The sequence below is a fragment of the Xiphophorus couchianus genome, chromosome 11 (genome assembly GCF_001444195.1).
Source record: "Xiphophorus couchianus chromosome 11, X_couchianus-1.0, whole genome shotgun sequence".
NCBI lineage: Eukaryota > Metazoa > Chordata > Actinopteri > Cyprinodontiformes > Poeciliidae > Xiphophorus > Xiphophorus couchianus.
In genome coordinates, this window is record NC_040238.1 from 8,390,300 (window position 1) to 8,406,560 (window position 16,261).

Consider the following 16,261-nt stretch of genomic DNA (forward strand, 5'->3'; position numbering starts at 1 on the left):
CCCAGATGAAGTGAAAATAAGTCATCATGGATGTGAGGCATCTAAACATAGAGCCAGACAAAGATTTAAAGAGGACCAGCAAAAGCAAATGAAGTCGATTGGAAGTGCTTTCCAACAACTCGTGGTGTCAACCAGAACATGTTATTGAAGAATGTTGTCTCTGCAGTTTGGAAAGTGAGCTGTTAGCATGTCTCAAGACTCAAGACTGGACCCTCTGTTAGAGCAGAAACTCAAGATTCATTGCATTTACTAGAGCTCCTACCTGCTCAGAACATTATCATCAAATCTTTAACATACTTGAATGATATAAGTAACGGCAACATTTAATTTCCCTTGGAGATAAGGTATTTTTTAATTTAATGGAATTGCTAAGAAAGTTATAAGGTGTCTTATTCCTAATCTGTTGTGCTTGGTTTTCCAACATTTATCATAAAGTATACTAATGTAATATTTATCATTGTATTATTAATTTCTTAGTGTTTTTCAAAATATTAAAGGGACAAAAAAAAAAAAAAAAAAAAAAACAATGACCCCGACGTGATTTGAACACGCAACCTTCTGATCTGGAGTCAGACGCGCTACCGTTGCGCCACGAGGTCCTGTCCAAATGGTCTTCGTAAATCTATATATGAAGAAAAGGAGATCTTGTGATTCTCTGAGATGTTATTTTGGTTGTAAACATTGCTCTGTGTCTATTTGAAATGCTGGAAGATAACATTCGACTTCACCGTGCGCTGGTTTTTGGCAGCTTAAAACTATCGGCATTGGCAAGTCAAAGAAACTAGTTATTTTAAAAAAAAAAGCTGAATTCTGTCTGACTATTATTGAATAAAGGTTTACAGACAAGTGACAACAAATGTCTACTAGCGTTACTTTATCTTAAACGGAAAAAATACCAGGTACTTTCTGTCGTGAATACATGCACAGCCAATGAATGGTTAGCTTAACACGTAACCGTCCTACAGTGTACATTTTAGGACATCCTCGGATCTCAGAAAAACATCCTTACTCAGCAGAACAGACGGCCTCAGATAGCAGATCAATCGACAGAAACCCTTCAGATCTATACATCCAAAAGAACGTATTCTCAGATAACAGGAAAGGCGACAGACACCCTTCACATCTATACATCCAGACGGTGAACGTCGTGAAGTCCCTGGTGGTCTAGTGGTTAGGATTCGGCGCTCTCACCGCCGCGGCCCGGGTTCGATTCCCGGTCAGGGAATTTCTTTTCACAACTCGATTGACCTGAAAAATGTTGACTAGAATGTAATCTACAGATATAACGTTTCGAACTCCATATCTGTATATTTGCATCAATTACTTTTTTGTATAACCGCATTATATGCTTAATTTCACTGACCGTCAAACAAAAGCTATGTAACTGCTGATGAATGGTCCACAGCTACATCAGAATCTGCTATGTAAATCTCGTTTTACGAATCCCAAAATATTAAAAGTTTTGAGGGAATTTATTCAAGTACCGATAACAGACATGCCGATGTTTCTCCATCCTCACCCCTGTTCTGCAGATTGCTTGTCTTGATTTACAGCAATGGAAGACTGACAAGCCTAGGGATTTAGAATAAGCCGGACGTAAAGCTGGATGCCTTCAAAATAAAATAAAATAAAGTATATTGGTAAAAATGTATTTATGGTATAAATTTGCAAGACTGTCACCTCTAATTTCAGTCCAGTTTTTCCATTCATGTGCAGAAGCATAAATATTTTGTAACTTAACTCGAGTCGAGCAAATCTCAATCTCGTTGTAATCTGTTGATGACAATGACAATAAATCTTATCTTATCTTAAATTTAATTGCCTGAAACTAAGCTAAGCTACAAAAACATAGCCGATACATGACTTGAATTTATCCTTAATTAAACGCATTTCCCCTCACAGTGTGGTGTTCAGAATCAGAATCCTTAGTATTTCAAAGAAAATGTAGATGTGGATAGTGGGAGAGACAAACTTCACAAAGACTCCAGCAGATGTTCAAAACCAGGTGCTTCCTGCTGCAAACATCTGCATCACTCCACTGCCAAGGAAAAGATTAAGTTAGCTGAGTTTGATTTATAGAGTTGCTGGACTCAATCTTAAAAATCCTTTAATCTGGATGTCACCACTTATTGGAAGTCTACTGGGGACTTCTGTCATGTTGTCATGGATCTTCCTGATCCACATACAGAATCAGTGCAGGACACAGAAATAAAGATTTAAAGGAGCTTATTTACAATAAAATAAGAAAACATGCACAGTGAAGGAAGGCTTCACAGTACATTCAGATATTCACCCATTCATGCAAACATTTATACGCTGTTCATGGCAAGCTACTGGAAAGATACTGGACAGCGAGGCACAGCTGCCTTGGGGTGGTCTGACGGAATCAATGCCATGCACCGGCAGCACTTGGCCCTCTGGCCACCACCAGCAAGAGAGGTGAGTGAAGTTTCTTGCCCAAAGACACAACGATGGAGGCAGATGGAGCAGGCGCTCTGTGATAACTGTCCCTGCTGTTACACAAAGATGTTGAATGGTAACTGTTTTTCTGTTCATCCTTAAAATTAATGAATAGTTTAGATTTTCATTTTTTATTAAAATTATTTTCATTAGCCTGACTCTTTAGGGGTGACGACTGAGAGTAATTCCGCAAAAATAATTTTATTCTGAAAATCCTCTGGGAAACACATTTACTCCTTGCTCCTGCTTGCCACTGTGTCCTGCAGTAGCAGCAGGCAGTGCGGTAATACAGAAAGCTTGGAGGATAAGGACCCGAAGTTCCCTCGGCCTCGTTCCTCCAAATGCCAACACCGGACTCCGAGGGAGAACTCGGATAGCACACCAGGACAGCGGGGCGGCAGGTCGGGACACTCAGCGAGAACATGGCGGCGGCGACAACAACAACGACCTGCTCTGTCCCGTGGCGTCAATAAATCAAAGAGACCGCGCGACATAACGGACGAGCATCTCTTAACCCGGGTCAGCGAAAAATAACACAACCTCTAATAGAATGATAGATTTAGTACTCATTATTTGTTTGTCTCCCTGTGCATTAGATTTAATATCTAAAGCTTATTTTACTGTATGGAAAAATGGTCCTAATTATTACCGTCTTACTGTTACTGTCTAGAAATATATAATTTCTTATCCATCCTTCTACCTCAGTAAATCCTTTACTGTGTGTGTCCTCATCCGCAATTTAATTCACATCCTTGTGGATGAAATTGCGCGCAAGAACTCTTCAACCTTGAAGTATGTCGTATTTTGCATAGAAAAAAATAGATGAAAGGAAAGGACCTACTCCGTATTATTATTATGGGATTATGAATCCCAATAATAATCTGTCTTTTCCTTTACCTCCAGGTTTGTGAAACATAAACTGAACAGTGAGCAGTTATCTGATTTGCTCACTTTTCTAATTTAATCTGAATGTTGGTGAACCTTCCTTTTTTATGCATTAGCTGCATCATCAGTATTGTTGACAACTTATAATTATACATTGATGCCCAGTTTTCACTGGAGAAAATGGGCATTAAGACTTCACATGCATTCTTGTAGATACGTCAGCAATCATTCACATATTAAACTGAAATATTTTAGAGTAATCTTTATTACATCATAGACGAGTTCTGGGTGTCAGGAATTTACTGTATGTCTCCTACAGTATTTTGCATAAGTATTTATTATTGTTGTTTTGAACCTTTTCTCCTTTTGTTTCAACCACAGACCTGAATATTTTTCATTCAGGCTTCTTCAGGACGCCACTTAAGAAGTGAGATTCATATCAGTAAACTGCACACAGTAACATTTAAATATGATTTGGGATTTACTGAAATTTATTGACACTCTTGCGGAAAAAAATAGCAGAGAAAAGAATAAATATAACATTTCTGAAAATGCTGTCAGTTTTATTTTGTATTTAACATCAGTAAATGTTGTTGTCTCAAAATTCATCTAGACAACAATAAAGCAAAATTCTCATCATAGTAAGACATTTTTCACAATAAATGATGAACCATACGATAAACTCTACTTTATAAACTTTCAAGTTTAGCTACAGACTCTCAATTAGACTTAGATTTAAACTAAGTCCTGGACTTTCTAAAAATGAATAGTCTTTCATCTAAATCCTTCCATTGCAGTTCTGGCTGGATGTTTAAAAGTAAAGGTAATTTTATTTATATATCACATTTTCAGCAACATGGCAATACAACTTGCTTTACATGAATTAAAAGGAAATACAAACAACAAATAACAAACCAAAGGAAAGAGCAAAAGAAGAAAAATAATATAACGTTGATCTAAACTAGGTGTACCTGTTCAGGGTTGCTAAGTATCCTCTGGTGTAATTCCATTTCTGGGTTGGAAGAACAGTAGTCTAAAAAGTAGTCTAATAATGTTGATCCAAAGTATATTAACTAGATTCTCCTATTCAGGATTGGTAGACAGGTATAAGTAAGTATCCTCTGGTCTAATTCCTTTTTTGGGTTGGAGGAATAAGAGTCTAACAAGTAGTTGCTAAGGTAGTTTTTCTGGGTTCTAAGTTTGTTCTAATCCTTGTTCTGGGTTGCTAAATAAGTGTAAGTAAGTATCCTCTGGACTTGTGAGTTGCTAGATAAAAGTATAAGTAAGTATTCTCTGGACTTTCTAGGTATGCTCTTAATTTGTAAAAGTAAGGAGTACTCTAAGTAATAATAAAAACTAAATGTTTCTGTTCTGGAAGATGTTTTTTGGGGTATAAGTTCTAATTATGTTCTTTGTTCTAATTATTTTTCTGGGTTGCAGTAATAGGAGTCTCTGCATAATAATCTAAAAATTATTCTAAGAAGTATAATATAGGTCTAAATAGTGAGTACTCTACATTTTCTAAAAAAATAAATAAATAAGCTAGAGTGACTAATCAAATTCCTATTCTGGGTTAAAAGTGAATACTCCACAGATTTTAAATATTAAAAGGGGAATGAAATAAAAAGAGGAAAAGACACATTAGGGCACATGGCAACATTCAGACAAAACAAATACATGAGTGAAGGCGGTGACATCACAGGGCCATGAAACCACTTTGCTCAGCCTCCTGGCAGAAGTCCGATAAAGATGTTATCAAGGCATAGCTTTGGGAGTGCTCAGCTCCACAGTTGAATGGATAACAAAAGGGGGTGAGGTGGGAAGGAGCGTTATGTTTAGATATCTTCAAGTTCTTACAAAAACCCCTCTCAAAAAAACATGCAGTCTGTTTTTCCCAATAAATTTATATTTTTTGGTGTCTGGATAATGAGTAGTTTCAAAAGCCGCCCGAATGTAACGTCACAAATCAATAGGCAATGCCCCTCACCTAGCAACCCCAGCAAACTTCAGTTCATCACCTAGCAACTCGGAGCTCCAGCACATTTGGGCTGGTTTAACCACTACATCTGCTATACAATGGCTGCATGAAAAGACGAGAATTTTATTGTTGACTTGCCATCCAGAAACTATTTGCTGCATTTTTGTTGGTTGTGCATGAGGTTCTAATGCTGCTTTTTGAAGATGTATGGTTGTGTAATTGCACATCTGTTTGCAGCCATTTCATGTGCAAGTGTAAACGTTGAGTGGGGGTGAGGGTGTCCAACAGCAGCTTATTTGGATTTAAAGTGACAAGAGCCCTAAAACAGGTCTTTCTGAAAGGAGATCAAAATAGGCAAAACTGAGCAGACTAAAATTACATTATATGAGAACGATTTTGTGAAAAAAAAAATGTAATGTGCATGTTTTGTACAAACCACAGACCCATCCTAACATGTTCAATTGAGCGTAATAGGTCATCTTTAAAAGCTGTAAAATAGACTACAAATTTATCACCATCACAATACCAGAGTGTGCAACATTTGTATCTCAGATGACTGTTTTGTTGTGCAGTAATTGTTGGCTAATATTGTTGGCTAATATGTATTTTATGTGCTAGTGTACTATTTAGCCGGACAGAGTCTCACAACAGCAAATGCTCACACTGGACACAAATGTCTTTGCCCAAAATGATAAAGGTCACAGAGTGACAGACACATGGAAGAGAAGAAAAACGTAAATAGGGATTTATTGCACCTGATATCATCATCACAAGATTTTCTTTAAATATCCTGCAATCTTAAGTAAAACTTTAATTTACCTTTTGGAGGTTTTGAGATAGAGATTCACCAATCCCATTTTCTCTGCATAAATAGCCTTGTTATTTACAAAACTCCCCCAAAACATTCGTATAACAAAACTGATGTTTTGTGCTTTTCTCCATCTGCAGAGAAGATGAGGCGAGACCTGAAGGCTGCAGTGTGTTTCTAAGCAACAACAATACAGCGTTTGCTCAAACACACCATGGGCTACAAGGTAAAAGGTTTGCCGCTTTGAACATTTAAAATAATCACACTAGCGTTTAAGATGAAGACGGTTTTCAGTTTTCATTCATGGATTGTGTGAAAGCTTAGCTGGCTCAATGTGGATGAAGATCTGGCTGATTCACTGCAATAGCAGATGCTACAGATGCCACGCTTGTTTTTTTGTTCTGCATACTTGTGGTTGTATGAATCATTCAAGTTTAAATGGAAGAGTGCAGAACATCCATCCATCCATCCATTTTCTGTCCACCCTTGTCCCTAATGGGGTCGGGAGGGTTGCTGGTGCCCATCTCCAGCTACGTTCCGGGCGAGAGGCGGGGTACACCCTGGACAGGTCGCCAGTCTGTCGCAGGAGTGCAGAACATAGAGGAATTATTTCATTTTGTGTACAGTATATTACAGAAGTCAAGAGGTGCTAAAGAATAGACCCTTTATTTTGTTTGTTTACTTTATTATCATGTCTAGGTCTGGATCAACAAGGCTTTTTATGTTTCTCTCTAAGGGAAAAGGTTTCAGGCTTTTGTTCCTGAGTAAAGTAAAGTTTAAATTTCTTTTGGAAATCTAAGTTCCAGAGTCTGGAGGAAGAGTGGAGAGACACAGAATCTATTTTAGTAGAACTCTATTGGGAACTTTCCTCACACATTGATAATTTTTGCATCTCATTCCTCTGGGTTTTATCAGCTCGGGAACAAGGCAGCATCCAAACACTTGATGCTTCCGCCTGTTGATAAGTTTATGGAAATTAAAGTGATATTTTCCAGCGGGACTTGGTACCTGGCCATACTGTCGTGACAATAGTGTCAATGTGACTGAATGACCAGCAAATAGGTCTGACTTAAATCTAATAAAGACTCTATGGAGTATTGTTAATAGGAACATGAGCAATACTAGAGCCAACAATTCTGCAATGATCCAGCCATTTCATACATTTTATTGGTCTTAAGCAACATTGTCATTTTCTAAGAAACTGATTTCTAACTTTTTCTTGCTGTAAGTCACAATCAACATTTTAAGTGGGGTTACACTGATAAATCAGCCTCAGTTTCCTTGACTTTGAGAACGCGATCTTATCCACCAATCTAATCTACTTCTGCAAAGGTCTGAAAGTCAGCCGCAGTCTCCTTCTGCTCTGTTGTGAGGGAAGACTGACAGACCCACCTACCAGGTCATATCTGCACATATATGGTTAACAGTCACCCCACTGTTGCTAGCTTAACAAATAAATATCATATTGATTTAGTGGAAGACTGATTCTACTAAAATGTACCACAGAAAGCAATTTCTATCTGTGGCAGTTGAGTTGTACAGCTTCTCCCTTACTGTTTGGCAGCACTCATATGTTTTAAAATTTTCTCCATAAGTCACATATTTGAATTATTATGTTTTTACTTGTATGTATATCTTTATAATTTATGTCATGGTTGTCTTCTTATTATTTTTATATTCTATTCTTTTCACGATTTTATTATGGCTGCAGCTGTATTCTGAATGTGATATTTAGTGACTTTTCAGACAAAATAATTGGTATTGTTAAAACTCAGAATTGATTTTTAACAAATTAATCAGGCTTTTAAAAATTGGCCAAAAAACTCTTAGTTATATGAAAAAAGACAATTGAAACATATCATTGTTTGTAGCTAACCTATAGACATGAATATGTGTCTTACTACTTTATTTGCTGAAGCAAAAATCACACTTTCTGAATATTATAGTTTACTGTTGGAGTAATCAGCACATCCAGCAGAATAAGGTTAAATTTGCAGAGCAATTTTGTGTAGATAATAGTTAAACACAGCATTTAACTAGCATTTCAAGTAACAGTTGAAATATTTAACTTCATGAAAAACTGTGTTGGAAATGTTCACATATTATTAACCAGGCTCATTTAAATCATCTTCCTGTATTCTGCTGAACTCCAGTTGCACATCTTATATTAATGTGGTTTGAATCATTGCTTTTAAGTTTCTCCCCTGCAGCTGGATTGAGTTCATCATCAGGATTAGGTAGACATGTCATGTTGCTGGCGACCAATCAGGTTCTGTGTGATTTGATGCTTCGTTGATACCTCCAGACACAACAGTCTGACGCTGTGTCAGTCTGCTTGTCACGATTAAATTGCACGCTGCTGTAACAAACACTCAGACTGTTGCAATTCATAGCTTTTACTGTACTTCATACGATCATACACAGACATCTGCAGGATTTTTTTAGGCCTTATGTTTCAGACGTGTTAAAAAAGGCTACATAAATGTAAGGCTGAAATGATTAATCATATTAATAATATTAATCATAATCAGTCATGATCAATCGATTATTGAAATAATCCTCAAGTAGTTGATTAATTGCTAATTGGAGTATACAGACTCAAAAGAATACAATTTGTGGAAAAACCCTTGACTCGGAGCAGTAATTAAGTTTTGCATTTAAGATAAAGACACCTTTGTCTGTAAATATAGTTGAGCCAAAACTCCTCAAGTGGCATAGTTTTAGCTTCAGATTTACTACTTATTTGGTTAAATGAGAATGTGCTATTTTAAATATCCAATTCATCAATTGTCAGAATAATCAATAAATTAATTGGTTGATAAAGTAATCATTAGTTGCAGCCCTACATAAATGTGTGCTTTAGTGATGTCCTTTGAGGGGACGTTCTGCATTTTCCCTCAGAATAAAAACAGATAATTCTTTCAGTCACTGCAAAGACTCAAAATCCAGAATAACCTCTGGGAGATTAATGTGAATGTCCTCTGCAGAGAGAAAAATACAAATGTTAGTGAAGTCAGGGACTTGAAGTGAGATCTGTTGACAGATACCAGTTAAAATCACCATCTGTCTCTGACATTGTTCCAAATCTTACACGCAGTCTTTTGTTTCACAACAGCTGTGTTTGATGGTGATTTACACCTATAGTGAGTCCAATATGAAAAGTAGACTGAAAGCTGTGACAAAATAAAGTCAGTTTCCTCTCTTCAGTGCTACTTAGGAAGTTACTTAAATTACAATTTAATTTCCTAGTTTAGATGTATTATAACCAAATAAAGAATGTATTACTTACAATTTCCCTGAGAGAAAATCCCAAAAGGATTAATAAAGAGCCTGTTTTGGGTCTCAGTGAGTAAATTGCTATTATTTCAAGAATAAAACAAACATCAGCACAACAACAATAGCATTTTACCTTGGGAGAGGGGATCTAGTATAATTGACCAACCAGTCAAATATAATTTTAGTTTACCAAGATGCATTAATGAACAGCTAAAACTCAAAGATTAAACTGAGAGCATCAGATTGTAGCTATGGTAACAAAACAATCTAACTATGAAGAATGTTCATTGAACTTTTACAAAGTAAACTTACCAGATCCTTAAAATCTTAAATTTAAATGTTAAACAATTTATAATCTTTTAATTAAGCTGTGCTGAAACCATTAAATCAAATTAAACAGCATTGATATTCTCTTAGTTAATTTATGGCTTGGGCCGGTTCTAAATGTGATCAGCATTACATCATGTTTTTAGATCCACTGACTGATGACGATTTGGATTTAGCAGAAATTCAAATAATTGATATTTATTTTGTGGGGTTTTTTTTATTTGTTCTTTTAAAACTATAATTGTGGGTGTAAATATTGTTGGTTATGTCTTCCAGTGACATAATTACTCAGTAGTATTTTACATTTCCTGTCAACTTAACATTGTTTAATACAAAAACATGGTGCTCCAACCACTGGGCTTAGCAAGTTTTCTGGGGGAAACCCTGCATTGTCCAACACTGTGGAGTGCCTTTCTGTCATAGCTGTTGGGCTCAGAGCAAAACTTCATAATTCTTTTCTTTCCTGAGTTGTATGGTAGGGCTGACTGCAGTTCACTGCCCTATTTTGTCTGTTTACATTTTGAACTCAGCCCATGCAACCGACCGCACCATTCCTTGACCCCGTTCAGTTCTATGCAATGGAATGGTATAGTTAGGGAGGAGCTACTGGCATCATACAACACAGTCCATTGATTGGACAATAGAAGAACGTCACTGCTTGCCACAAGCACAAGACATAAACACCAGAGGGCTTTTCTTTCACCTCATCTCCTTAGACGTGAAAGAAAAAAAAGATACAAGCAAGTAGTAGTAAGGTTTGGTAGACTGTAGAACTTCAAACATTCCTCACTATTGTTGACAAAAGCGCTATTCAGAGTGAGCTCAATGGATCTGTGATAAATTAAAAGGTTTTGTGTTAGTGAGTCAATACCGATTTGCCGGGAGCCCAAATGTAACAGTGTTTAGGTTTAAGTTGTAGAATCCCACTTGCTTTATATGTATCAGTGCAATGGGGAAATAGCGCCCCCCCTCTCTGTGTGGTTGGTTATATGTTGCTGGCTCCTGTACTCAGTGCCAGTCTGTGAAAGCTGCACGAGAGGTCAGTTGCATTCTTCAGCACACAGTATAAAAGTGTTAGCAACATAATAAAACATAATTTTTACTAACTTAGACAAATAGTATGTAATGACTATTTACTACATGTGTGCCTGTCACCAATTTTTTGTACTTTTAGCTTTAATATTGTAAAACACTTCATGTGCTACGTTAAAAGCTAACATCTCTGTTGTAGTGTCCTGAGTGAAGCTGAGCCGTTGCACTGATTTGAACCCCGATGTGTTTTCATTCAGGTACATAATTTATTATTGTATTCGTCATTGTACATTGAAAATATGAATGTTTTACTGTAATAACGGCCAGTCTGTGAAAGCTGCACGAGAGTGTGCTGAGTGAAGCTGAGCCATTGCACTGATTCAAACCCCGATATGTTCTCATTCAGGAAATAAACTGCCTGATCACCCAGAAACTCCTTGTCTTCATTAAAAAATCTACACAACGCAGAGTCGAGGGGTTACTTGGGCTGGCCTAGTACAGTGAAGTGAAGCAGAACCCGGTTACACAAGTTCCATGCATCCTGGCATTGACACTCTAGTAAGATTCAACCTGGTTTACATTTTCCCAAAATTTGGTTTTGTGTTTTCCAGTCTCAAATGGTAATCTGAAGACACCAACATGGATCATGGAAAATCACTGTTACGTTGTACAAGCTGCTACACCACTAAAGCTTAGTTACAGACAATGTTTCCAAATAAAGGTGGGGTTTGGGGGGGATGTGGTGGATTCTTGGTTTTGTAATTTTTACCATGTTTTGCATAGTTTTTGTAGAAGAATCCATTTGATTTCATATGTCCTAGCTGATGCCTGATGATCTGAAATCTGTATCCAAACTAATCCACAGCAACACAATAAACAAATTTTCATAAATGTTTGATTAATTGTGAAGGATTTTATATATTTGTTTCTATCCTCATTTTCCTCAGTACCTCTCATGGGATATTAGGGTGTTTTCAGGTGAGATGACTTAGCGTTTCTCAACGGGGGTGGTACCGTTCCCCGGGGGTGTTCAGAGGACGGCAGGGGGCGCTGGCGGAAATTTTTACAAAAGGGCTGAAGACGGTGTAGCATCGTGTAGCACCGAAATCAGCTGGTGATTCACTTGTCTGGTGTCTGATTTTAAAATATTTTATGTTTTATTGAGGGTTTTTGTACCTATGTTTTGGCAGTGCAGCAGTCATGTCAAAGCAGCAGCTTATAGATCTTCTGGATGCTGCACACTTCCATGGAAGGACAACAGAATATCGCTCTTATAAACATGTAATGACTAAAATCACGTTACCCTCATTGTATATCCCTTAGAAAAATGAAGCAATTTAAATAAAGAAATCCCGCCGTAGAGAGCATTCATTTTATATAGTTAACATTGGTGCTGAAAGTGATCCGGTATGAAACAGTAGCACCACAACACTTTTGAATTTTAATCATCAGAATACTGGAATTTCTTTCCGTTTTAAAAGGGGTACGTCAGTCTGCTTTTCTCCATCGATACGCTCTGCACCGAAGGGGGTAAAACAGAAAGAAAGGAAAGAAAGAAACAAAGATTTGATTTTAACAACACATTTATTTTTCAATAAAAATACACTTTAACATTGTTTTCTTTGACATTCACGATAACATTGAATTGAAAACTAACTTTCTATTAACCACAGCGCACACAACATTATTAAAACACCACAAAGATAAAAATTCAGTTAAGTTATTCATCATTGAAAAAAACATAAATTCTGCTTTTACTCTATTTTTTACCATCGGAATAAACATCCTGTCGACTTTTTCCCTCAAGACTCCATTTAATTTATATTTTTCTATAAATATAAATGGAAAATTGTGCCTGTCCAATGAGGAAATTTAACAAATTCCATCTATTTGATTTTTTTTTGTATAACCTGCAAAAATATAAAAACTACTTCAGACCAATAAACACCACATTTTTTAAAAACCTCTTCCAACAAAAAAAAAACAAAGGTGAAAGTCATTTACATTCAAGAAACATGTGAAAAGTAGTTTCTATTTCTTCACAAAAAGGACATAATTCATTTGTATCTTTTCTAAATTTAGACACAAAACTATTAACACTCACAGCACCGTGCAAAATTCTCCACTGAAGATTGCCTGCTCTCTTGCTCAAGGGGGGTTTATAAAACACCCTCCACATAGGTTTCTGATTTTCTCCGACTTTAAACCTGTCTCTCCAAACAGTATCAGTTCTTCCACTTAATTCTTATTCAACCCTTGGACAACCAATTTATACAAACATTTTCCATCCATCCATCCATCCATCCATTTTCTGTTCACCCTTGTCCCTAATGGGGTCGGGAGGGTTGCTGGTGCCCATCTCCAGCTACGTTCCGGGCGAGAGGCGGGGTACACCCTGGACAGGTCGCCAGTCTGTCGCAGACATTTTCCATTCAACATACAAAAATGTAATATTTTTTGAGTGCTCAAAAGAAGACCCGTCAATTCTGAGAAATCAATATTCAGTCCCATTTCTGGAAACGGATCTGTAGAATCAGAGAGTTCTTCTCCATTAAAAAAGTCCACCAGCATCTGCTTTTCATCCAAAGTCAATTTTCCAAGCCACAAGTCTAAAATAGTCCTCATGACTCAATCGATTTTAACCCAAGCAAAGAAGCTGGCCCCTCTGTGTTTTGAAGTCCTGGTCCAGCCGTCTCCGCAATATGTCTTAATTTTAGAACTTTTCTCTGACGCAGTCATCTTGACAATCCAACTCCATCCTGAACAGCCAAATGTGCCTCAAAAATTAAAGGTTCTTCTAGAAGCCAAAACAAAGATACAGTTGGTTCCAGTCTATTCCACTCAAAAATTGTCCATGTTCTAAACAAACTTTTACACTCAACAAAAATATAAATGCAACACTTTTGTTTTTGCTCCCATTTTTCATGAGATGGACTCAAAGATCTAAAATTCATTCCAGATAAACAATATTACCATTTCTTTCAATGTTGTCCACAAATCTGTCTAAATGTTTAATAGTGAGCACTTCTGCTTTGCTGAGATAATCCATCCCACCTTGCAGGTGTGCCACATCAAGATGCGGATCTGACATTATGATTAGTGCACAGGTGTACCTTATACTGCCCACAATAAAAGGCCACTCTGAAATGTGCATTTTCTTTTTTTTTTTGCTTTATTGGGGGTCTGGGGACTCAGAACCAGTCAGTAGCTGGTGTGACCACCATTTGCCTCATGCAGTGCAACACATCTTCTTCGCATAGAGTTTATCAGATTGTCAGTTGATTTCAAACCATGCATAAACTTGCACTGTCCTTGCTTTGTTGCGGCCCAAGGCCTTTCCTCTGGGTCTTTAACATCCCTATTCTAGAGTTTCTAATTGGTGCTGATTGGAAGTGAAGGCAGCTGGCCAGTGTCTCCAGAATGACATCACATCCAGCTTAAGATGCACCGTGTTTTCTCACTCACGAGCCCTATTATTTTCTGTCTCTCTGCTACCCTCTCCCTCTTATCCCTCTCTTCTCCAACCAGTTATGATTTTTTGTTAAATAAATCCCATTTTAAGTTATCCCATGCGTTGCTTCCCTTTGATTTGTTATGGTTCCAGAGCCAGACCATAACAAATGGACCTTACCAAGCTCTGCCCATAACTAACCCACGTGACCGCAAGTCTCACAAGCAAAGCCTCGTGGTGTGTTGTTTCTATGTAAACATGACTGATTAGCAGTGTTGTATAAAGTACTGAAATCTCAGAGTCAAGTAAAAGTATAAGTACCTCTCCAAAATATGACTTTGGTAAAAGTCCAAGTCACTGACTGAAATGTTACTTGAGTTAAAGTCTTAAAGTATCTGAAACGTCTTGTACTTAAGTATGGAAATTACTGTAAAAATGGATGTACTCAAGTAATGTAATGAAAAGTACAAGTAAAAAGTAAAACAAAGCAAATGCAGTTTGAATGACATTTTTTATATTTTGGTAAACTTGTCAAATACACTTAAAATAATGTAGCCAACCAAGTGCAGGCAAAATTAAACCTGCTAATAGATATACCTGCAGGCATCATTTAGTTAAGAAAATTAGGTGCTTTACCTATAGCACAAGGTTAACTTAACCTGCTTTACAACTGAACCAGCTTCTTAGTAAACCCTCCAGGACAGAAAATACAAAGTTTTTGTAAGCCTTAAGTTTTCCCTTCAAGTAAGGTCAGTGCTGAAAATGAGAAAAATAAATAGTACAGAAAATGCGGCCAACATGAAGAAAAAGAGCTGTTACGATTACTCTACTTCACAAATCAGTGAATCAGTCAATGCTACAGTCAGTAGGTGGTGCACACAACTGGTCATTATGCAAAAGAAAAAAAGAATTAGGAGGGAAATGCAGCTTATTGGCATCTGTAAACCTGGTTTTGAACTTGCATGCCTTTCCTATATTCGTTAAATTTAGTCTAAATTGCTATCGCTATGGCTTCTGTCCCCCCTTGAACAGAGGAGTCTAGGTAGCCTGCTACAGTCAACATTAAGCCTAAGCTAAATACATCACGTGTGGAACTGAAACAATGCCAAACAAAGTTCATTTATGGTCAACGTTTCACAATACAGTAGTGCCTAGTGACCAAGCTATAGTTACTGAAACAGGAGGATTATAGCCATTTCATAAGACGTTACCTCGATGTGTTTCTTCAAGTTGGACGGGGAGTTTTTGTAAGATAGAATTTCCACATCTTCGGGCAGGAATAACATAAACTGCATGCGGTACGACGAATCTTTAACACCCACGAAAGAGTATATTGTGTTTAAATAAGGCCATGGGCTCTCATCACCAGCTGGTGGTTCCCCTGGAGCCGTGTCCGACGTAGTTGCAGTCGTTGTGGTCTCCGTCTCCTCCTCCATGTGGCTGCTGCTGATTGCGAGACTTGCTTTGTGTTTAATGGGAGAAGCGAAACAGGTGTTTCCTATTGGAGGTGACGAACAAGCCCAGGCAAGTAGGCTACCGACTTTGTTCGGTAGCCTACTTGCTACTTGCTAATCAGTAGGTGGGATCAAAACACTTGCGTTTCTCTCTCTTGCTTTTTTGTAACGAGTAATATTAAGGAAGAATGTATTAAAACTTTGAACAAAACGTTTGGCTCGTCTCTTCCTTAACACAGCCTGGTTCTTCTCGGCGAGCAGCGGCCAGCTGTAAAACGAAACTAACAAGGCGTGTTGACGTCACAGATCACAGAGTTTAATTCATCAACAAAGCAATGAACAACAAAGCTGCAGAGATACAGAGATATGCATTTCTCATAAAAATAAAATAAAGACACACCAGGGGAAGACAAACGAACACAAAGACAGACAAAGGCGCCCAGCGTGGAGAGAAAAAAGATGGAAAAAAACTCTCTCTTTCTTTTTACACTTCGTTTTAAACAAAAGGGGTGTTTCCGTATTTTAATCTATGCAACGAAGGCGTTCCGTTGTTCAACCAATCAGAGACCTGTTTTCGGCCCCAGAGAAAC

At 37.5% G+C, this 16,261-nt stretch overlaps 1 protein-coding gene and 2 non-coding genes across 3 annotated transcripts in view; 2 read left to right on the forward strand and 1 right to left on the reverse strand.

The window, feature by feature from the left end:
- Positions 1-527: 527 nt before the first annotated feature.
- Positions 528-599, reverse strand: trnaw-cca (transfer RNA tryptophan (anticodon CCA)). Its single transcript has one exon. It is a non-coding gene; the product is annotated as a tRNA-Trp (tRNA).
- Positions 600-1,153: 554 nt separating this feature from the next.
- Positions 1,154-1,225, forward strand: trnae-cuc (transfer RNA glutamic acid (anticodon CUC)). The gene has a single exon. It is a non-coding gene; the product is annotated as a tRNA-Glu (tRNA).
- A 1,465-nt stretch (positions 1,226-2,690) lies between these two features.
- Positions 2,691-16,261, forward strand: part of st6gal1 (ST6 beta-galactosamide alpha-2,6-sialyltranferase 1) — a 42,884-nt gene continuing 29,313 nt past the window's right edge. Inside the window, exons 1-2 of the mRNA XM_028030541.1 lie at positions 2,691-2,979; positions 6,272-6,357. Of these exons, the coding sequence (XP_027886342.1) occupies positions 6,346-6,357 (12 nt within the window). The 5' untranslated portion in view covers positions 2,691-2,979; positions 6,272-6,345. The remainder of the gene's footprint in view (positions 2,980-6,271; positions 6,358-16,261) is intronic.